This window comes from Bufo bufo, chromosome 6 (genome assembly GCF_905171765.1).
Source record: "Bufo bufo chromosome 6, aBufBuf1.1, whole genome shotgun sequence".
Lineage (NCBI taxonomy): Eukaryota > Metazoa > Chordata > Amphibia > Anura > Bufonidae > Bufo > Bufo bufo.
The window spans coordinates 28,637,436-28,661,499 of record NC_053394.1 but is presented as its reverse complement, the minus strand read 5'-3'; the positions used below and the strand labels follow the sequence as shown (position 1 = coordinate 28,661,499).

Genomic DNA, 24,064 nt, shown 5'->3' with positions numbered 1-24,064 from the left:
TCACTCCCATCTTCCTATTCATGGGCTGTCTAGCATAACCGCTTAGTAGAGATTAGATTGCCAAATTCTTCGATATTCGGTTTGGTTGACCAATTCATATCAGAATAGATCCTACCTGAATCAAAACTGCTCCAATTGGAAGGTCTGTATGTGTAGGTCTCATTTGTCCGAATTGAAACGCTAGATTCAGATGCAGCTTAAGGCCTCCTGCACACAACCGTTTTTTTTTTTTTTTGCGGTCCGCAAAAACGGGTTCTGTTTTTCCGTGACCGTTTTTTCATCCGTGGGTCTTCCTTGATTTTTGGAGGATCCACGTTTTGGTGTCCGCCTGGTCGTGCGGAGCCAAACGGATCCGTCCTGAATTGAAATGCAAGTCAATGGGGACGGATCCGTTTGACGTTGACACAATATGGTGCAATTTCAAACGGATCCGTCCCCCTTTGACTTTCAATGTAAAGTCAGGAGTTAATATACCATAGGATCGGAGTTTTCTCCAATCCGATGGTATATTTTAATTTGAAGCGTCCCCATCACCATGGGAACGCCTCTATGTTAGAATATACCATCGGATTTGAGTTACATCGTGAAACTCAGATCCGACAGTATATTCTAACACAGAGGCGTTCCCATAGTGATGGGGACGCTTCTAGTTAGAATATACTACGAACTGTGTACATGACTGCCCCCTGGCAGCACCCGATCTTTTACAGGGAGCTGTGATCAGCACAATTAACCCTTCAGGTGCCGCACACTGGCCACCAATGATATTCAAACTGGGGAGGGAGGGGGGGTCGGCCCCCTTCTGCCTGGCAGCCCCTGATCTCTTATAGGGGGCTATGATATGCACAATTAACCCCTCAGGTGCAGCATATATTATATTATATTATTTTTTACAAATTTTTGGTTGAATTTGTTCAGATGCATTTCTCTCATCTCTACATCTTGGTCTTATTCAGCTGAATGGTAGAGCACCTCAGAGCCAATCAGGGCCACAGATAAGTGTGAAGCTGTTTCTATAAACAAATGCTTCCATGACGTGCTTTAATCATTGTGCTATTGCCGGGTATATAGATGATTTTTCTTTAAATTCCCTGTTCTATTCTGATTACAATATTTAGAGTATGGCTTTGCGTTAGAAATAACTACAGTATTAATCTGCTAAATAAACTTTGTTGTTAACTTAGTTTATACGCATGATTGAGAACCATGTGTAAGCCTATTGTATCTGGATTAGGCGTGCAGTTGCCACATCTCCGTACTTGGTCTCGAATTAGAGGTACATTACCTACAGAAATAAAACAAATTGCTAAAATCCACATTTTATCCTCCTTGCCTCAGGTTCCTAATGTCCCTAAAGCTGTTCCTGTGACAATCACCTTTTCAGCAATTGGGTCAAGTACAGAACTAAGAGAACGTAAAACAGTGGTGATTAACTCTGCTTCTAGCAACTGTATGTATCAGATGGACAAGCCCAGATACAAGCCTGGCCAGAAAGGTGAGCAGCACTGGTGGATATGTGAAATGGGCCTTCTGTTTGCTTCTAAAATGTCTGTCTACCAATGTGCTGCCTTATTAGGAGGCATCATGTTTTATTGAAGGGCACTCATTTCAAGATGCGTAATTGGGGAATTTAGTTTACATAGGGAGCTCTAAATTTAGGAATCTAAGATTATACTGCCCCCCCACCTTGGTGTAGTGCCGCATAGACCACCACACAACCCAGTGATTTATTCTTAGAGACCTTCTTGAAAATTATCTCAATGTAGTGGTAAGTGTGCTTGTAGTTTATTTTCATTTTTTTCTTTATTTGCAGCTTGGAATCATTAGATGTATAAAATTAGCTTTACATACCCTGAAATGTGTGATGCTTCTTTTTGAAAGACTATAAACCTAACCATGGCTTCCTTCTGTTGCAGTATTTTTTCGTTTGCTCTGTCTTAATTCCCAACTGAAGCCAGTGAATGAGAAGGTGAGTGACTGTCTGCTACAAGTCACCATACAGGGAGCCTGTATGGCTAACATGTTCTACCATTTAGGGACTAACTGGGAACTCAAAGTGGCCCAGGACAGAAGGCAGGGTCAACACAAGTAGGCTATGCCATATTCCAGTACATTATACCGCCCCAGCAGAGCCAAATACCACAGTACATTGCAAAATACTGCCCCAACAGCACAAAAAACCTCCTCAAAAACTTTGGTCACCAGCTGCCATGTTTTTGTCCTCCTAATCCAGTTGCCTCAGGATGGCAATACAGTTAAACTCAGGAGGGGACATCAGATCATTAGTTACCATGGCTGGTGTCGGCCCACCAGGAAATTTCCCTGTAGGGTCTGTGGCCAGTCCGTCCCTGTCTACCAAACAGCCTTCATCAGGTGTCAAATATACACTGCTATATACGTAGCGTTGGATAAAACATGCCATTTTTTTTTTTTCTGGCTAATTTTGGTCAAAAAGACCGTGCGCCCCCAATGTTACCAGCCTTGTGTGCATGCGAGAGGCAGCAGAGCAGGAATTCTGAGGTTGAATTTCAACCAATAACTACAGAGCTGGAAGTGATCTCAGGGAAGGGGGTGTTATTTTGACAAGATGAAGCCATTTTTGTTACTTTCTATGATGTTAAAAGCTATGTACACCTTTTGGGGCATTTTATTTTTATTGCTGCATTGTACTCATTTTGGGCTACAAAGACCTTTTTTTTCACTTGGTCTTTATTAAAAATGTTGAGCCTTTTTCTCTGTACAGCCTTGCAATTTTTTTTTATTTTTTTTTGTAGCTGGCTCTGTATTTTTACTGTTTCCCATCAAGCAGCTCAGCTGATGGTTTTAAGGACCCGGTTCTTGAAATATGTTGCTCACTGAGGACAGCTCCTTTCTGATATTTTTGGCATACAGGTATTCTAATGATATGCCATAAAGGGGAATACCCCTTTTAACAGCTCTGGTAGCTCGATTTTACAAATTTTGTAAATTCAGGAGGCTGTGAAAATGTAAAATGATTAAGAGTGTCTGAGACATAACCTTAGTCAGAGCAATTGTTTTTTAACACATTGGTTGGGTCAAATGGGCCACTGCACACTAAACTGTATTTTTATGTCCAGCTCACAGCTTTATGTACTGTAACTAATACATTTTTTTTTGTTTTGTTTTTGTTTTCCCTCCAGTTTACAGTTATCTACCTGAAGGTAAGCAATACTGTGCTGGACCTTTTTTGGTCTGGGCTACTGCTCAATAACTCCAGGTCGTAGTGCAAATTGTGTAACGCTGGTATATAATAGGAAGGCGGGGATGTACTCCTAAAGATTGAAATGGCTGTAGATTGATCTAAGTGGGTTCAGCAAAGCTCTTTCTTAATGCTTGCAAGTGCCTGTAGATTTCTTACAAAGGTTTTTTTTTCACCTTTTCTCTTCCCCAATTGGGCTACATATCCATATGTATTTGGGAGTTACGTTCAATATGATTGAAAACTGTGCCCTAAATGTTTGTGTAGTAGACAGTGGAATGTCTTCCGAACGCTATACCTTCATGGTTGTGGTAAATTCTACATTGGCCAACATATATTCTAATAGGCATACCTCCCGGTAATGGCAAAATGTCTACACTAGACAGAATGCTTAAATGTGACGTGGCTACAATTTCTGCAAGCTAATCTTAGAAGGTCACGTTCATCAATATGATGATAAACCTTGCATTGACATATTGAACTCTTTTAGCCCATGAAACCTTTACTGAAGCAATTCGTAGCTTGTCAAAGTTTGATGCCCTATCTCCATATTTAAACACCCGTGTTAAGAAAATCTGTCGCGCTGGTGCCGGTCCAATCTTGATTTTACTGTATGGTGTGCTCTTCTTGAAGCACTTCCCACCGATGTTCGATAAGTCTGTATTTATTACAGGATCCAACAAATACTAGGATTTCCCAGTGGCTTCTTCCAGAGTCAAATCATGGCGTGATTTCCTTGGACTTCCAGCTGATCACTGGTGCTCCTCTTGGTACCTATGTATTAACAGCTGAAAGAGAATCTGGGTATGCTATATACAGTTGGCTCCCAGTGGAAGAATATGGTAATTTATGCTTTTTTATAATCTTTACTGTATGTATTGGACAATGGCCTTTTATATAACAGAATAAAGAAACCAATCCTTGATGGAGTACTCTATAGTATCCAAGTGAAATGTGGGTTTTCTGTAGTAATTTAAGAGGATAGCCTAATTGTTTGTCAAAAATGTATTAAGTATTGGGTGGAAGTGCCATTCAGTCATGAATAGTGTCATTGGCCACAAGATTGACCTCATCCACCAGGACCTATGTGCAGCTGTTAAATCTCCACCCTCTATAGCTATGCCCCTGAAAATGGCCTTCTCCCCTGACTTCCTCATAAGCATGAACACTAGACCAATTGTGTTTTTTGTGGTTTTTACCTCTCAATGGCAACAAGTTTTCAGCATGGAGGAGGGGGGTGCACCTGTACAAACATTGGCCTTCTGGTTAGCTGGTTTGGCCAACTTTACAAATACGACCAGCTTTACTTTAACTTAAAAATGGTTGTCTTACTTCAGCAATTCATTTATTATGTAGAGAAAGTTGATACAAGGCACTTCCTCATGTATTCTGATCGTCCATATTGCCTACTTTGCTAGTTTAATAAATTTTTCCATCACATTATACATTGCTCGTTTCCAGCGGTTCCAACCACTCAAAAATCCAGCAGTGATGGCCAGGACTGCAGGGGAGCGCATAGGCCAGAGCTTTCCTATAGTGTGGAAGCACGACCACCGCTACTGCATTACAGGGTGGTCGTAACCCCAGTGTATAATGTGATGGAAAAATGAATCAAGCCAGCAATATGGACAATCGCGATACATTAAGTGCCTTTATATTAACTTTGTCTACATGATAAATGCCATTTGCTGATGTGACACAACCCCTTTTAAGAGCTTCCTAAGTATTTTTGTAGGATGGAGGATAGTTTTTGTTGCCCATTCAGGTTTGGTTTATGGTGAATGGAGTGAAGCTGTAACAGGGAGCATGGTATAATAATGAGGGTGTGTGAGACTGGTAAAGTCATAGGAATAGTACAAGGCCGAGTAACTAAAAGTATGGCTGTCAACCATGCTAACGCCAGAGAACATACTCAGTCTTAAACGGAGATGTTTTGAAACCCTTGTTTGCTCATGAACCGTTTATTGTTCTATATGCCTTCTAATCCAAGTGACTTTTTGATTTTTATTTTTAATTTTTTTTCTTTTTTTTCCAGTATCTCCAAGATTCAAGGTAGAAATAAATGCTCCACAAACTATATCTGTGACTACTGAGTCCATGCAATACAACGTTTCTGCAATGTAAGTGAAGCTCCTTCTAGTGTGTTCACTTTTTCTTAAAGTTGTATTTGATAAATAATGTTACTTTTGTGCCTTTTTCTTTAGCTTCTCCTTTGGCGAGCCTCTGCCTGGCTCTGTCACTGTTCGGTTTTGTAAGCAGCCGCAGTTCTATGGCAGACAACTGAATTGCATCAACGATAAAGGTGACTCCTGTGTTGATACAGTCGGAGAGGTGAGTAATATACGAAAAAAAAAAAAAAAAAAAAGCCCATTCTGTTAGAGGGTTTTCTCATCAGACAACCCTTCTACCCCTGGCAAAAGCGGCAGGAAAATTCAATAGAAAGTGTACGTATACAGCTATGATCTCCTCAGTTGCGTTCTACACTCTTGCTTGCCTTGGCAGCAGCTGCCTGGCACTAGTTGCTAAAGTTAAATTTTCTGTCCAATAAGTCTCGAGCCATGTTCTCCTAGGCCAGTGATGTCACGTCTATCAGTCACATGACCTAGGGGCAGCTCAGTTCCATTCAAGTGAATGGAGCTAAGCTACAATACCAAGAACAGCCACTGTCCACTGGAGAGCGCTGTGCTTGGTAAGCTAATCTGTAGGGGTGCCAGGAGTTGGACTTCCACCTATTGGGTATTGATGACCTATCGTAAGGATAGGTCATCCATATTAAACACCTAGAAAACTATTTTAAACACTATATTTACATGTTCCCTCTCCCTACAGCTTGGCGCAGATGGAACCTACAGTGGCGTGATTGACCTTCACTCAGCCTTTTCAGGGTCCTCAAATGGACGGTCCATGACCCTGGAAGTTACAGTGACTGAAGCAGAGACTGGTAACTAGCTAACGTGCCTCCCAGTTATGTTTTAGACATGCTATATTCTATGAACGAGTGTTAAGGGTATGCTCTGTGACCTGTGCATAGTACATTGTGCAGGGAGGGGAAGAAGGTAAACTGCGAACATCCCATACTGTGGAAGGTAGAGAAAGATCGCTGCAATCCAGTGATATATTGCAAATAAAGATAGAATTTATTTTCTTTTACAAAGACATCGAAAGGGTTTCTGATCCAGACAGATTTATAATTTGATATTCCACGATAAATCACCGAACGTTTCGGTCCGAGTGGACCTTCTGTAGCGGTGTGACCTATAGGTAAGTATAATATAAATGGTAAGACCTAAATCGCATGATCAGAATAGACGTCGAGGTAAATTCATGGGGTATAAAGAATTCTACTAAAAAGACTAAAAAACTAAAAAAAAATCAAACAAAAAAACAATAGAGGGTATCAATCTAGAGACCTACAAATTACAATATACAGAGGCATCTGGGAAATAAGACTTAAACATATTAGACTAATCGGGAATAGATCCTAGTAGAGTGTCTACCATGACTGACGGGCTGTGAAGTATAAGAGAAGGAAGGAGAAAAAGAAAGACAAAGGGGGACAAGAGGGGGTTAAAAGATAGAAAAAGGAAAAACAAGCAGAGGAAAAGGAGAATGAAGAAGAAAGTTAGAACAAGGGAAAGATGAGAAGGGATGGAGCTAGAAAGCTTGTAGACCCACTGTACTAGGATCTATATACATACACTTGCATTACTCTTCTATTCCTGATTAATCATTAGGCCAATATGTTTAAAGGGATGTCTCACTTCAGCAAATGGCATTTATCATGTAGAGGAAGTTGATACAAGACAATAACTCATGTATTGTGATTGTCCCATATTGCTTCCTGTGCTGGCTGGATTCATTTTTCCATCACATTATATACACTGCTTGTTTCCATGGTTACGACCACCCTGCAATCCATCAGCAGTGGTCGTGCTTGCACACTACAGGAAAAAGCATCTGCCTATTTGGTGGCCGAGACTGTGGGAGCGCACATAGGCCAGTGCTTTTTCCTATACAAGCACGACCACCACTGATGGATTGCAGGGTGGTCGTAACCATGGAAATGAACAATGTATAATGTGATGGAAAAAGGAATCCAGCCAGCAAAGGAGGCAATATGGACAATCACAATACATTAGTAAGTGGCTTGTATTAACTTTCTCTACGTGATGAATGATATTTGCTGAAGTGAGACGACCCCGTCGTATTTCCCATATGCCTTTTGTATATTCTAATTTGTATGTCTCTAGATCGATACCCTTTAGGTTTTTTTTTTTTTTTTTGTTTTGTTTTTTTGTTTTGTTTAGTCTCTTTAGTAGAATTCTTTATACCACATGAATTTACCTTGACGTCCATTCTGATCATGCGGGTTATGACTTACCATTTATATTATACTTGCCTATAGGTCACACCGCTGAAGAAGGTCCACTCGGACCGAAACATTAAGCGATTTATTGTGGAATATCAATTATAAATATGTCTGGATCAGAAACCCTTTTAATGTCTTTGTAAGGGAAAATACATTAGATCTTTATTTACTTGATGCATTGACCACCGGGTCATTTCGCTAGTGATTGAGTAGTGCAGACCCCAACTTCGTTTATGCCTACTGTGGATGGTGTGATCTGTACAAAGGTGTGGATGGTGTGATCTGTACAAAGGTGTTATCTGTCATTGTAATTCTGATTGTGATAATGAGACGACTGCTGAGAAGTGATGTCTACCGAACAGAAAATGTCAGCTTATTGAGGCTCTGTGTATTTATTTATTTATTTATTTTATTTCATAGTGACATTGGAAATTGTTGAAAATATTTAGTATTTATATTGCACCAATATATTCCACAGCACTGTACCAACTGTCATCACTCACATTGGTCTACACCGGGGCTCATAATCCAAATTAACCCATTAATGTGTTTTTGGAGTCTGGGAGGAAATGCGCGCAAATATGGGGAGAGCATACCATTATGACTGTTTTTATTTATTTAGTTTTTCTTTAATTTTTAGGTATTCAAGCCACCGAGACTCATTACATTTGGGCTACGAGCCAACCAGCTACAGTCGGTTTTGATTATGAAATCTTGAGCCCGAATTATAGGAGAGGAGTAGATTACATTGTTCCGGTGAGTATTTCAAATTTTGGTAACTAAGATGTATCTGACTTCAAGATTGCTGTCAGAACTTTTGGTCACTTATAAAGTGTAACTGTCGTGTGTGTGTTTTTTTTTTTTTTTTTTAATTTTTTAAATTTTTTTATTTATTTTTTGTAACTTGTAGTGGCAGTAATACTAGCCATTTTTTTTTTTGGAATTTATTTCATGTCGGCTCTGTGGATCCAGGATCAACCCTATGAAACCAGACATACTGGCTGGTAGGGCTCATTAACGCCTTTCTTTTGTCTGTATGTTAAATAGCTGCAGATATATTGACATATTTTATTTATATGCAAATGAGAAGTTCGATCACCAGGAGGCGGGGCTGAATGCTTTGAGCACTGCTTTGCAGCACCCCCTGGGATCTGCACACTCCCTCCTTCCCTTGATTGACAGGACTAGACATGCTGAGAGCAGAGCTGTGTCTTATCTACATATCATATACTCTATGTACTATAGCTTCACCACACAGAGATCTGCTCAGAATGCTAATCTATGTATCTATTGCTACATACATACATGCTGCTTTATTCAGACACAGTATGTGATTATAAAGACACCAGTAATATGTGTTCGCTTCTAAGCATATAAAAAACATGTATCTCCAAGTGGTAATGTTAGTTTGGTGATAAGTTGTTTGAGAGACTTATATAAACTTTTTGTTCTCTCTTCTCTTCCCCCCCCCCCCCCTCTCATTTAAGCCACAATAAAAAGCTATACTATAACCACCTCAGCCCCCAGTGCTTAAACACCCTGAAAGACCAGGCCACTTTTTACACTTCTGACCTACACTACTTTCACCGTTTATTGCTCGGTCATGCAACTTACCACCCAAATGAATTTTACCTCCTTTTCTTCTCACTAATAGAGCTTTCATTTGGTGGTATTTCATTGCTGCTGACATTTTTACTTTTTTTGTTATTAATATAGGTGCTCTTTGGAATATGGGCCCCTTTGCCCACCTAGGCTGCAAAAAAGTGCACACATGTGGTATCGCCGTATTCAGGAGAAGTTGGGGAATGTGTTTTGGGGTGTCATTTTACATATACCCATGCTGGGTGAGAGAAATATCTTGGCAAAAGACAACTTTTCCCATTTTTTTTATACAAAGTTGGCATTTGACCAAGATATTTCTCTCACCCAGCATGGGTATATGTAAAATGACACCCCAAAACACATTCCCCAACTTCTCCTGAGTACGGCGATACCAGATGTGTGACACTTTTTTGCAGCCTAGATGCGCAAAGGTGCCCAAATTCCTTTTAGGAGGGCATTTTTAGACATTTGGATACCAGACTTCTTCTCACGCTTTGGGGCCCCTAGAATGCCAGGGCAGTATAAATACCCCACATGTGACCCCATTTTGGAAAGAAGACACCCCAAGGTATTCAATGAGGGGCATGGCGAGTTCATAGAATTTTTTTTTTTTTGGCACAAGTTAGCGGAAATTGATATTTTTAATTTTTTTCTCACAAAGTCTCCAGTTCCGCTAACTTGGGACAAAAATTTCAATCTTTCATGGACTCAATATGCCCCTCACGGAATACCTGGGGGTGTCTTCTTTCCGAAATGGGGTCACATGTGGGGTATTTATACTGCCCTGGCATTCTAGGGGCCCTAAAGCGTGAGAAGAAGTCTGGAATATAAATGTCTAAAAATTTTTACGCATTTGGATTCCGTGAGGGGTATGGTGAGTTCATGTGAGATTTTATTTTTTGACACAAGTTAGTGGAATATGAGACTTTGTAAGGAAAAAAAAAAAAAAATTCCTCTAACTTGGGCCAAAAAAATGTCTGAATGGAGCCTTACAGAGGGTGATCAATGACAGGGGGTTGATCAATGACAGGGGGGGTGATCAGGGAGTCTATATGGGGTGATCACCACAGTCATTGATCACGCCCCTGTAAGGCTTCATTCAGACGTCCGGATGCGTTTTGCGGATCCGATCCATCTATCAGTGCATCCGTAAAAATCATGCGGACATCTGAATGGAGCTTTACAGGGGGTAATCAATGACAGGGGGGTGATCACCACAGTCATTGATCATGCCCCTGTAAGGCTTCATTCAGACGTCCGGATGCGTTTTGCGGATCCGATCCATCTATCAGTGCATCCGTAAAAATCATGCGGACGTCTGAATGGAGCTTTACAGGGGGGTAATCAATGACAGGGGGGTAATCAATGACAGGGGGGTGATCAGGGAGTCTATATGGGGTGATCAGGGGCTAATAAGGGGTTAATAAGTGACGGGGGGGGTGTAGTGTAGTGTAGTGGTGCTTGGTGCTACTTTACTGAGCTACCTGTGTCCTCTGGTGGTCGATCCAAACAAAGGGGACCACCAGAGGACCAGGTAGCAGGTATATTGGATGCTGTTATCAAAACAGCGTCTAATATACCTGTTAGGGGTTAAAAAAAACACATCTCCAGCCTGCCAGCGAACGATCGCCGCTGGCAGGCTGGAGATCAACTCTCTTACCTTCCGTTCCTGTGTGCGCGCGTTCACAGGAAGTCTCGCGAGATGACGCATATATGCGTGACTGTGCGCAGCGCTGCCCCCTCCGGAACGCGATCCTGCGTTAGGCGGTCCGGAGGTGGATAATAAATAATATAGAATAACAATAAGGCCTTATTATACTGAGGGGTGTGTGTGTTTTTTTTTTTTTTTTTTTTCTCCTAAGAAAACTAAGGCCTCTTTCACACGAACGATACGGATTAGGTCCAGATGCGTTCAGTGAAACTCGCACCATTTTGCAAGCAAGTTCAGTCAGTTTTGTCTGCGATTTGCATTCAGTTGTTTCTGCATGTGTGCAATGCGTTTTTCAACCGTGTGATAAAAAAAACTGAAGGTTTACAAACGACATCTCCTAGCAACCATCAGTGAAAAATGCATTGTGGACGCAATGCGTTTTCACTGAAGCCCCATTCACTTCTATGGGGCCAGGGCTGCGTGAAAAACACAGAATATAGAACATGCTGCGTTTTTCACGCAACGCAGAACTGGTGAGTGAAAAAAATAAAATAAAATAAAAACGCTCATGTACACAGACCCATTGAAATGAATGGGTCAGGATTCAGTGCGGGTGCAATGCGTTCACGTCACGCATTGCACCCGCGCAGAAAACTCGCTCGCGTGGAAGGGGCCTAAAACCTATTACTGGTTTGTTCACAGACGCAATATGATTTATAAAGAAACCAGCAATATTTTTTAGCTTAAGCCTGAAAACATAACTCTCAACATGATAAGGATATAGACTTTTGTTATCGGTTAAATGTGGAAGAAAAAAAAATATCTGAAAAGAAAAACCTAGATGTTTCTCCCAGGATTCAAACCTGGGATCTGTACATGCAAATCCAAACACTTACCAACAAGCTATAGCATTAGCACATACTGTAGAAAGGCATGATTTTTCTACACCTATAAAACAGCAATCTGTAGATTAGCTTTCAGAGAAGATCCCAGTGTGGTGAAGCTATAGTACATAGTGTATATGATAGGTGGATGCTAGGACACAGCTCTGCCCTCAGCATGTCTAGTCCTGTCAATCAAGGGGAGGGGGAGTGTGCAGAGCACAGAGGGTGCTACAAAGCAGTGCTCAAAGGATTCAGCCCGACCTCCTGGTGCTTAAACTTCTTATTTGCATATGACTAAAACACAGATATCTCCACAGCTATTTAACATACAGACAAAAGATGATATTGACAGAGCCTCTTTAATTACTGAAATTGTACATTTCTATTACACTGACTGCTGCTGGCTCTCTCTATCCTATCGGCAGCAGCAGTCAGTGTGGAGCGTGTTTCTACAGTTAGGTAAACAAAAGACAGGGAGCGTCGCTAAGGCACAAAATGGGCCATTTTAGAGCTATATTTCTAATAGAAATGTACAATTTCAGTAATTAAAGTAAATTACAAAAATGGTCAGTATCACTTCCTCTATATATAAAAAAAATTTATAAAAAATCAACGGTTACAAAAAAAATTGTACCACATAATCCTTGCTTAAAAAGACGCACTTTATTTTTCTTTTTTTCTTTTTTGTGGGTTGTAGTAAAGTGGCCACTTTGCTGCTCTGGTATTCATTTATACGGACTGTGACTGACTAACTTTTTTAATTTTTTTATGCTGTGTTCTATAGGATGCCGTATTAAAAGGCTATTCTAACCCTAGAAACAATAGCTGATGGGCCTTTCCATGTACATGGGTGATTAATTGGACTTTTTATGGTTTTTCATAAACAATGACTAGAACCTCATTTATTTGATCATCTAGGGACGACTAACAGATGAGAATAATAAACCAATGCCTAATCAAGAAATCGAGGTGCAGATCAACAATGGTGAATCTCAGAAGGCAATAACTGATGCAGATGGCCGGTTTGAACATGCAATAGACACCTCTAATATGATTGACGCCAACTTTACTGTCAGGGTGAGTATACTAACAAATTGTAACCTAATTACACAGCCAATCCAATGATGCAATGACTTTTTGCTTTTGCATAATTCCATGTTGGACAAATCCAGTAGACAGCGTTTTCAGAATGTGTTTTATAGTCTGCAGACGTTTCAAGTTTGATAATGATGGGACCTATAAAAGGGTGGACATCTGTAGACCATCTTTATGGAATACTGTGTTTGCTTTGAGGAACAGAGGTTGGCGTATGGCCACCCAGTCAGGTGTCTGAATGCAGATTTGGATCCCAAAACCAGAAGAGAATTAAAAAAAATAGAAGTCCTATCTTACCTTTTTATAATTTTCTTTTATGATCCACTCCTAATCTTTGGCTTCCAAAACTGCATGCAGAAAACTGACTATGTGGCTGCACAGAAGAGAAGAACATCTCAGAATTTGTTTCAAATGCGATTATCTCAAATTGTCCATTTGATTTGGGTTCAAATAAATTCTACTAAAAAGTGCTGTGATTCCCTGGAAAGGTCTCTTGCTCTCTCCCTCTTTTTGCCGCTATCTTTACGGTTTGTCACGCCTCCTGAATCGATATGCACAACTTTGGTAGTTTGGTAGAATCAGACTTTTTGAGAATTCGACTTACAGTTCCAAGTTCTTGAATCAACTTGCTCATCTCTAGTGGAGGTTAGATATGTTTTTGAAGGTGGAAGATGTGGACGGATAGTAAAGATATAGCACACAAGCATCTAGTACAATAATTGGATATGTATGAGCCTACTAAGGATGTAAACTTTATGGAAAAAAAAGTTTGTTTTTAATCTTTTGATTTTCTACCTCTTCACAGATAAGTTACACAAACCCTGATCAGTGCTATTTTTCTCAATGGTCGGAAAGAGGCTACCCCACTGCCGAATACACAGTTTACCGTTTCTACTCCTATTCTGGAAGCTTCATACAAGTAAAACGACCTAAAGGAGAACTGAGCTGTGGACAGAGCCACAGTATTGATATTGCATACATCATGAGCCCAGAAGGAACTGGTCCTGGAGTGAATACGGCCACTTTCAATTATCTGGTGAGTGTGGTCTATAAACTTTAGTAGGTCAAGTACTGTTGCTTGCATAGCAGGACCATGTGAATGCTAGGTATCTGCAACTTCGTACTACTGAACCACAGGCAGTCCATGTGCTTCTATAGTGAGCCATGTTATAGAGCTTGGAATGTCTCCTGGAAATATTACCCTGTAATGGCATCTGATATAACCCCTTTACGGTTCCCTAATCTTATAATTCTGTACTATGGTTCCTTCACACACACACACTTTTTTCATGGCTTTAAAAGAAAGCCTAAGAAAGAAAAACCTTACTGTATCCGCTTCTTTGTAGCCTTTCCTTGAGGCATTTTTGGCCATACCACCTTTCCTGACTGAAATTTGTTTTTCTCAAATTTTTCACTCCCTACCTTCCCAGAGCCTAATTTTTTATATATATATAATTTATTTTCCGTTCACATCACTATTATGAGGGCTTGTTTTTTTGCAGGTCAAGTTGTACTTCCTAAAGGCACCATTTAATATTGCATACAGTATAGTGGGAAGCTCAAAAAAACTACAACTTTGGTGAAATTGAGGGATGGGGGGAAATTCCATCATAGTTTAATGGGTTTTGTTTTTACAACCCAAGAACTTCATTCCGTGGATCAATACAATTGCACAATTTTATCACATTTTTGTGGTTTAATAATTAAAAGGAATTGTGACACTATATATATATATATATATATATATATATATTATATATACAGTACAGACCAAGTTTGAACACACCTTCTCATTCAAAGAGTTTTCTTTTATTTTCATGACTATGAAAATTGTAGCTTCACACTGAAGGCATCAAAACTATGAATTAACACATGTGGAATTATATACATAACAAACAAGTGTGAAACAACTGAAAATATGTCATATTCTAGGTTCTTCAAAGTAGCCACCTTTTGCTTTGATTACTGCTTTGCACACTCTTGGCATTCTCTTGATGAGCTTCAAGAGGTAGTCCCCTGAAATGGTTTTCACTTCACAGGTGTGCCCTGTCAGGTTTAATAAGTGGGAAGCCTTAATCCAGACACAAGGCTCCCAGATCCCCACACAGAGACCTGGCTTCTGAGCCCAGCTGCCTATTTAAGGACAGCCAGGTGCTGCCAAAAACCGGACCGGCATTTAAAATCCGGTCCGGTACTTGACCTCACCTGGCTGTAAATCAGCCCAGCAGCACATGTTGGGAGGAAAATACCTGTTTTCCCAGATGAAACCTCTCACTGTCACATATATATATATATATATATATATATATATATTTTTTTTTTTCCCTTGCAACTCCATATTCTGAGCCGTAAAACATTTTTAGATTTGTTTATGGCGCTGTGTAGGGGGTCATCTGTACTTGATACCATTTTGACGTGTGTAGAACTGTTTGTTCACTTCACATCAGATGCTGATGATCTATCCAGAGGATGGATCGCCAGTAAAAAAATGCAGAATCCCTTTTAGGATGAATATGGCACTACAGAAAAAAGTATTAGGCCCTTGTTTAATATTTTCTATAGATTATCATGCAACATCTTCAAGTTCCCTAAAAATGCGGCAAAACACAATTTAACTGCTAAAAAAACCATGTGTGACACGAACCTTACAGTTCAGTATAGATCGGAAATGTTCAAGAGACAGAAGTGTTAATGCTAGCTCTTTGCCCCTCCGAATGTGATGGTTGTATATTAATGTGTTTAGTTACAGCTCGGTATGTCATGATGTGTACAGTTAAGGGTGGGTTTGCAATGGCCTTACTGAATTCTGTTTATAGGTTCTAACAAAATATAACAGAATTTTAGGACAAAATACAAAACTGAAGCCCGTAAGAGGTATACTGTTTTGCTCCTTAATACGTGTCTATGGGTACATATAACGGTTCCGTTATACATGACGGGAAAAAATTGTCCTGTCGACTGGAACCAATCGATACCGTTGTGACCCCATAGACATATATTAGGACGGAGCAAAACTGAATCCCTCTTAAAGGTTTCAGTTTGGCATTCTGTCCTAAAATGGTTCCGTTATAGTTCTGTTATAATGGAACCTATAACGGAATTCAATAACGCCAATGGATTTACACGACCCTATTTTCAGGCAGATTATCGGGAACGTCAGTTCCTGTGAACGCTCGTTTCCGACAATCTGCCCATCTAAATGTGCCACCGACCACCCGATGAATGAGGGGAATGCTCGTTCATCGGGTGATCCTGTCATTCATTCAGGCACCATCAATCATCGTTCCTGGGCAGCAGATCATGCGGTCTAAACAGTGATCTGCTGCCCAGAATCAATGATTCTGTGTCAGGACGAAGGATTGCAATAGCAACCGCTCATTCTCATACTGTGAATTTCTGCATGTAAATATGGCGGTCTCCTTTACTTTTCTTCCCGACAGTCGGTTGCTCGTTCATTGAAGGAGACCAGCTGTAACATGGGGACGTGTAAACCCGCCTTTACACAGTGAGAGGTGTCATACTTATTGAATGTGAATAGAACAAATGTCCCTATAGTCTGTTTATTCTGACACCACAATTTTTTATTTTTTTATTTCTAGTTGTTGTCAAGGTCCGCCATTGTCCAGAGTGGTCAGAAAGATGTTGATTTAAGCAGCTGTAAGTTTGTGTATTGGTCACAAGTATTGTGTTCCCCTTGGGAAAACTTAGCAGCAAGAGTCTGAATTCACTGCAGTGCCCCCAGAGGAAAAATTGAGCATTACAGTGTTCATTCAAATCAAACTTTTCTTTTTTATTTTTATGTGAAACTGGTCCTCCAGAGCAAGGGATGAGGATCCTGAACAGGGGTCCCTATCTCAATTAAAGGGGTGTGCTAAGGTTTTTAAACTTATCCCCTATCCACAAGATGGGGGAGAAGCATCCAACCAAGCTGTCCAATTTCTGAGACGCCCACCAATCCCAGTGAAGTCCATTCCCCTGTTTATGCTCATGCGCTGCCACTTAATTGATTTTCTATGGAAGTTATGAAAAAGCCAAGTGCTGTAATTTGCCAATCTCTGGCAGTCTCATAGAGAATGAATTTGCAGCATGCCAGCACGACCTCCCGCCACATTCATCTGAGGAAATGGGACCTCCGTTCTTGGAGCCAAAGTTCCCTCTCTGAATTAAGTTGTAGTGCACCTGTTGGTCCTCCACTCCATAAATTTGTATGGGATTGACAGAGCTTTGTATACATCAGCCCTACAGAAGTGAACGACGTGGTGGACTGACTGATTCATTATTGATCCCCTATCCTATCTAGTAGTGTGTGCGTGTTTGTGCTTTTAAAATATTATTGTGTTGACTGAGCCTAAAGCAGACCTAAACCAAAGCCCCTTTTGGGTTTATTAATATATATTTGTGATCTTACAGAAGCAAAACCAGAGGATGCGCTGCTGTGATTGTGTTAAAGGGGTGCTCCAGGAACTATGAAAATACTTAAATGTTACTTTTATTATAAATATATTCCCAAATACCTTGCATTAGTAATAATGGCTCGTTTTGTCTAGGGAGCAATGAGAAGGAGAAATAAAATGGCCGCTGTCCTTTTTAGTACAGACAAAACCTGTCCTAATCACACAGCAGGACAAGTTACTTCAGAACTCTGAGCTAAAGAGCTGCTTCATCCTCCTCTCTGCTTGGGAGGTGGGGATGTGGCTAATGAGCAGCAGCACTTGTCTGCAGTCTCCATTACCGCAGCCCCACATTACCACAGTCTGTCCTGTTGGTCCTCTATTTACTTCAGGTCTTTCTCATGAAATCTATTCCCACAGAGATTCAGCAGAAGATCTTATCAGCTGTACTCAGGATAATAATAATTCCTGACAAGCAGAGAGGAGAATGAGGCAGTTTTATGGCTCAGTGTTGTGAAGTAACTTGTCCTTCTGTGTGATTAGGACAGGTTTTGTGCGTACTTGTAGGACGGCGACCATTTTATTTCCTCTAATGATTGCTCCCCAGACAAAACAAGTCATTCTAACTAATGGAAGGTATTTGGGAATATATTTATAATAAAGTACTATTTAATTAGTTTTATTTTCCTAATTCCTAGAGAACCCCTTTTAATGACCTGCCCCTTCTGATTTCAGTTTCAGACTGTAAGCAGATACTGTAAATCACCATTGACGTCAATGTTTCCACACCTACACACAAAGGCCACTTTTCATACGGCTGTATTTGAGTTGGTTTCATACAAGTTCTGACACAAATCATAGTAAAGGCATGTTCTCACAGCAGATTATTTCTATGGAAATGTCCCTGCAGAAGCCACTCAGGTTTCTGATGAACTTTTACTTTGGGACAGAACAGTCCACTGCTTCAGGGCCATTCGATGGGGCTAATCTGTCGTGGACACCTGTGCAGTGTCTATGTGGAAACGTCATGGATTCCCCATGGGTTTTTTGGCCTGGTATTCTCATCACAAACTGTGCACAGGGAACTCTGTGTGGGTGAGGCTACACATCACAGCATAATGGACATATGTCCATCCAGTTTAGACTTACAAGCTGTGTTGATCCAGAGAGAAGCAAAAAACTATTTTGATGTAGAAGCTTATTTTCCTCATCCAAGGGATGAAAAAAAATTCCTGATGGAAAAAAATTCCTTCCTGGAGAAATGTAATCCATCTCTTAATAGTGACAGCCCTATAGCAGGAGTACTAACACCTCATTGTCTTTTTGCAGCAAGGAATGGTTCTTTCTCCTTGGATCTCCCAGTGTCTGCTGACATGGCCCCCCGTGCTGATTTGGTTGTATACAGTCTTTTGAATGATGAAATGATTGCTGATACAGTCAGTCTCAACATTGAGAAGTGCTTCAAAAATCAGGTATATGGACTCTCATAACTCTATAGCGCCTACCTTCTAGAATGTATAGCAAGGAGGTGAAGTAGATTGTCTTTGTTCATATTGTTTCAGAATACAGTTTTCTAACCAAACTGTTCATGTATGTTCCACAATCAGATGTCTCTATGTAGAGCTTTGTCTAGTAGATTGATGGCCATGACACCAATGAGAAATCGTTAATGGGGCCACCTCTCCAATCATCTCATGCTCTTTATTGTACTGTTTACCTCTCATGTGGTAGAGGAACCTTTTGGGTGTCCTCAGGTACCAGGATTGTTCTTCATTGCTCTGTTCATATATACATATATCATTTTAGGTTTCTATGACTTTCTCAGAAGAAAAGGTAGCTCCAGGTTCCATGGTTGATGTACAGCTTTCAGCAGACCCAAATTCATACTGTGCACTGCGTGTGATTGATACCAGCCTCTTGATTATGAACCCCTATGAGCAATTCTCAGCAGACAGTGTAAGTAGTCAGAAATGTTCATCTACTTTCAATCATGGGCTGGTCAGTGTGCAAAAATGTGTCTTGGTTTATGGTTGGCACTGTTGGGGATTAGTGGTGTGAGGCAGAACAAATTTTAAGACCACATCGAACTTGACCTCTCCATTCCAGATCTACAGCTCTGTCATGTCTTATTCCTATGGTTACCGTGTGGCTGATTTTGACGTAGAAGACCCAGCCCCCCCCTGTGAGAACCCAGACAAGTTGGTCTTCTGCAATGGAGGATACTATGTACCAGTGAGCAGTACAACAGAAGGTGACACCTATAATAGTCTAAAGGTAAGTAGGTTTCTGCCGCTTGAGGAGCAAATGGCTCAGACTAGGTTTACATCTTGTTTACAAGATTGTCTATTTAGATCAAAAGAGGTTTCAGTTTTGGCCCCAGGGACACATTCTCCCTTGTGATGCTGGAAAGAAAAAAAAAAATACAATGTATGAAAGTAATCTCTCAAACATGATGTAAATCTAGCCTTCAGTATGGAGGGTAAAGTAAACTCCAAATTTTGTATTGTGATTTTATTAATTTTTTTTTTTTTTCTGAAAGCTGCACCACAATTGTAGATTAAAAAATAATAGTAAAACTTAGCATATTTTTTTTTCTCTCCAAAGAAATTATTACTTATAGGGCATTTTTCTCCCTTTTTTCAGGCAGTCGGGATGGTTTTTGCAACAAATGTCAGGGCAAGAAAACCTGAAGTCTGTGATAAGAATCCACCAGCTATTGTCCAACCTAGTGAGTTGCCTGGTTTTATATCTTTTTGTTTACTTCTGTGAAAATATTCCTAAAATTTTCATAAACCAATTCTAAACTTCCCATCTTGTCATAGTCAGAGGTTTTGCCGCTGGTGGAGATGCTAGTTTAAAATTTGCCAGTTTAGAATCCAGAGCATCTGACGCTGCACCACAGGAAACTGTTCGAACAAACTTTGCCGAAACCTTCTCATGGGTTATGTTGACTCTTGAGTAAGTATCTTCATTTTAACTACATGTCAATCTAATAACCTTTACAAGAATGTTGTTTTTTTTTTTTTTTTTTTTTTTTTTTTTTTTTAGCTTTATCAAATTTTCTAATTTCACCAGTTTTTTTTGAAAGCTTGACGAATTTTAAATTTTGGTGAACTCCAGAAAGTAATCCAGTGTATTTGCTTGGATGATGGTACAGGTGGTTTTTCAGAGATGTATACCATAATGGGATTCCCATGGGATCCAAGTGCCTCCTCTTTATCACTAAATGTAATTCTACGGATTCTATTTATTGTTAGAAATTGCAACGTCATTTGGTCGCTCACTATAGCGTGCAATTGTGGTTGAAGTAGCTAGTGCAGTCTGCTGTGATACCCACTCAATTAATGAAGATGAGGCCTCCACTCCATGACAGTGATGTGGTGCCAGATGAAGGCTCAGCAGTCAGATTAATCCAATATGCAAATCAAAGTAACTACAAGAGTATGCTCTTCAGTTTCAAATTTTATTTATATGTATAATGTACTCGGATGCAGTCAAGGTTAATAAGATTTGGAACTGAAGGGCATACGTTATGAAGAGTCGTTTTGCAGGTTGGATTAAAGGGTTTTTCCGAGAGTTTGATATTGATGACCCATTCTCTAGATAATTCAACAATATTGGGTCAATAGGGATCCAACACCCAGCATGATGCCAATCCTCTGTTCATAGCAGTCACTGGAAACTATTCACTATTAGGCTGGGTTCACACGAGCGTGTCCGGATTAGTTCCGGATGCGTCCCGGTGTGTTGCGGCAAACCCGCGCGAGTAGGAATGCAATTGCAGTCAGTTTTGACTGCGATTGCGTTCCGATGTTCAGTTTTTATTGCGCGGGTGCAATGTGTTTTGCACGCGCGTGATAAAAAACCGACTGTGGTACCCAGACCCGAACTTCTTCACAGAAGTTCAGGTTTGGGTTCGGTGTTGTGTAGATGTTATTATTTTCCCTTATAACATGGTTATAAGGGAAAATAATAGCATTCTGAAAACAGAATGCTTAGTAGGTGATCAGTTGAGGGTTAAAAAAAATAAAAAAAATTAACTCACCTTCTCCGTTTGTTCGCGTAAGTCCCGGTCTCTTCTTTACTTCTCAAAAGATGAACTATGGGCTAAAGGACCTTTGGTGACGTCAGATCACATGCTCCAATCACATGGTCCATCACCACGGTGATGGACCATGTGATTGGAGCATGTGATCTTACGTCATCAAAGGTCCTTTAGCCCATAGTTCATCTTTTTAAAGAACTAAAGACCGGGAGAACTACGCGAACAAGAGGACAAGGTGAGTTCATTTTTTTTATTTTTTAACCCTCAATTGATCACCTACTATGCATTCTGTATTCAGAATGCTATTATTTTCCCTTATAACCATGTTATAAGGGAAAATAATACAGTGTATAGACAGTCACCTAGCAACCGTGCGTGAAAATCGCTCCGCATTTGCTTGCGGATGCTTGCGATTTTCACGCAGCCCCATTCACTCCTATGGGGCCTGCGTTGCGTGAAAAACGCAGAATATAGAGCATGCTGCGATTTTCACGCAACGCATAAGTGATGCGTGAAAATCATCGCTCATCTGAACAGCCTCATTGAAATGAATGGGTCCAGATTCAGTGCGGGTGCAATGCGTTCACCTACCGCATTGCACCCGCGCGGAAATCTCGCCCGTGTGAACGCAGCCTTAGTGTTGATCACGAATATTTGAATTGCAAATTTTTGTCGCTAATATAGGTAATTCAAAAATTTGTGAATATTTATAATATAGTGATATATTCGTAATTTCAAATATTCGAGATTTTTTTTTATTGCAAATTTTCATAATGCGAATTTTCGTAATGCAAATTTTTTTTATCACTAATTTTTCAATTGCTGAGTAAAAAACATGATTTCTCCCTGCTTCTTTCTTGTGGGTCAATGACTCATTGGCCCACAAGCAAGAAGCAAGGAGGAATCATGACTTTAAATGGGAAAAATTATGACTATTTAAAAAAACTAATATATAGCACTATATCGAATATATTAGTTTTTTTAAATATTCTTAATATTCTAAAACAAGAATATATAGCGACTATTAGAAAAAAATTTATATAGAGCAATTTAGCTAATATAGTGCTGTAATCTTTGTCTAATAGTTGAAATATTTTTCTCATCTGAAGTTCGGATTGGAAAAAATTTTCAACTATTGAAAAAAAAAGATTATAGCACTATATTAGCTAAATTCCTCTACATTTTAGTTTTTTTTTCGAATATTTGCTGTATTGCTATATATTCTTGTTTTTAGAATATTACGAATATTTGAAAAAACAAATATATTCGATATAGTGCTATGACTCATTGGCCCACAAGCAAGAAGCAGGGAGGAATCATGTTTTTGCTTGGCAATTGAAAAATTTGCGATAAAAATTTTGCATTCCGAAAATTCGCATATTACGCGATCATTACATTGTCGATTTTTCAAGTAAAAAAAAAAAAAATTGTAGAATATAACGAATATTCGAATTTGCTGAATATTCTACAAAATATTCGCAAAATATTGCAAATTCGAATATGACCCCTGCCGCTCATCACTATTCACTATATCCATTTATGGGACTGGAAGCAGAAGGCTCTATCAAGTATGTAGTGGCCATGCCAGCAGGGCTTTTCACTTCAGCTCCCGTTTCAAGTGCTTCTGGCTTAATCCACTTTTATAGTTTTCAGTGGCTGCCATTAACAACTCATTGGTGGGGTTGCCTTTACAGGAGTCTGCTGTGTATGGAGAATACTATGGAAACTGAACATGCATGTAATTACTCTAACTTCAGATGAAAAATAACAAAAAAATAGTTGTCTACCTCCTTATGGTTTTCCACCTGATTCCAGTGCCTGGATACAAAGATCGGAGTAAAAAAAATATAATATATTGTCTTTGTAAACGAACCACAGAGTATTCACCTTCCCCTGGCACTTTTCTAGCTCTCTTGCCTGGTCCCATGCCAGTATCTGTATATTCAGAATTTTCTGTCCTTTTTGTTTAGTACTGAAGGCCGGGCCACTCTGTCAGAGACTATTCCAGACAGCATCACAAAATGGCAAGGAACTGCTTTCTGTACCTCTGAAGAAACGGGTTTTGGTATGACCAGAAATCCAGCTAATATCACAACATTTCTTCCTTTCTTCGTGGAGCTCTCTTTGCCATATTCTATATACCGAAATGAAATCTTGACCATGACCGGAGTTGTACGCAATTACATGGAACAGAGCATCAAGGTGAACAAACTATTTCAGTTATAATAGTATTGGTAGCACGGTCTTCTGACCACATGGTGGTTCCTTGTGCCAGTTACTACATATAGTTCCTTTGCTGCCACTTTAGGTCCAGGCTACTCTGGAGAACTCTAATGCATTTACCGCTGTACTGAAGGACGGTCAGCAAGATGGCTGTGTAGCTGCCAATAATAGGGCCGCCTTCACCTGGGAACTAGAACCAAAAGTTGTTGGTAAGAGCGGCGATGCCCATGTTTTTGTGCCGACTTAAACTTTGGAATTCCTCTAGTTCATGCTTATGATTATTTGAATGTGTCCCTTCCACAGGTGAGGCCAGTATTACTGTATCTGCTCAGACCAGTCATATTGGCGCGTGTGATGGACCAAATGACTCTTCACAGTCTCCCCGCAGGGACACAGTTGTGAACACTTTTATTGTGGAGGTGAGCCCTGAGTGTAATTTGATATTCATTTTATTTTTATTTTTTTTCGGGATTTGTCATGGATTTCACCCATTGATATGAATAAGGATGCACACATAACAGTCATTTTTGCAGTGTACTTAAACGAATGGGCAGCAGGGCTGGTTTTCGGTGGTCACAAACTGG

At 40.0% G+C, this 24,064-nt stretch overlaps 1 protein-coding gene across 4 annotated transcripts in view; it reads left to right on the top strand.

Annotated features, from left to right (window-relative positions):
• Positions 1-24,064, top strand: part of LOC121003482 (ovostatin-like) — a 58,106-nt gene that overhangs the window by 11,528 nt on the left and 22,514 nt on the right. For 2 of the 4 annotated variants that reach the window (XM_040435364.1, XM_040435366.1), the window contains exons 3-21: positions 1,339-1,495; positions 1,917-1,969; positions 3,162-3,182; positions 3,894-4,062; positions 5,256-5,340; positions 5,425-5,551; positions 6,050-6,161; positions 8,230-8,345; positions 12,645-12,803; positions 13,627-13,857; positions 16,421-16,478; positions 18,542-18,684; positions 19,019-19,168; positions 19,319-19,486; positions 19,856-19,952; positions 20,035-20,170; positions 23,228-23,459; positions 23,566-23,689; positions 23,784-23,899. In XM_040435364.1, the coding sequence (XP_040291298.1) occupies positions 1,339-1,495; positions 1,917-1,969; positions 3,162-3,182; positions 3,894-4,062; positions 5,256-5,340; positions 5,425-5,551; positions 6,050-6,161; positions 8,230-8,345; positions 12,645-12,803; positions 13,627-13,857; positions 16,421-16,478; positions 18,542-18,684; positions 19,019-19,168; positions 19,319-19,486; positions 19,856-19,952; positions 20,035-20,170; positions 23,228-23,459; positions 23,566-23,689; positions 23,784-23,899 (2,454 nt within the window). The remainder of the gene's footprint in view (positions 1-1,338; positions 1,496-1,916; positions 1,970-3,161; positions 3,183-3,893; positions 4,063-5,255; positions 5,341-5,424; positions 5,552-6,049; positions 6,162-8,229; positions 8,346-12,644; positions 12,804-13,626; positions 13,858-16,420; positions 16,479-18,541; positions 18,685-19,018; positions 19,169-19,318; positions 19,487-19,855; positions 19,953-20,034; positions 20,171-23,227; positions 23,460-23,565; positions 23,690-23,783; positions 23,900-24,064) is intronic. The other 2 variants (XM_040435367.1, XM_040435365.1) reach the window with 2 other exon arrangements.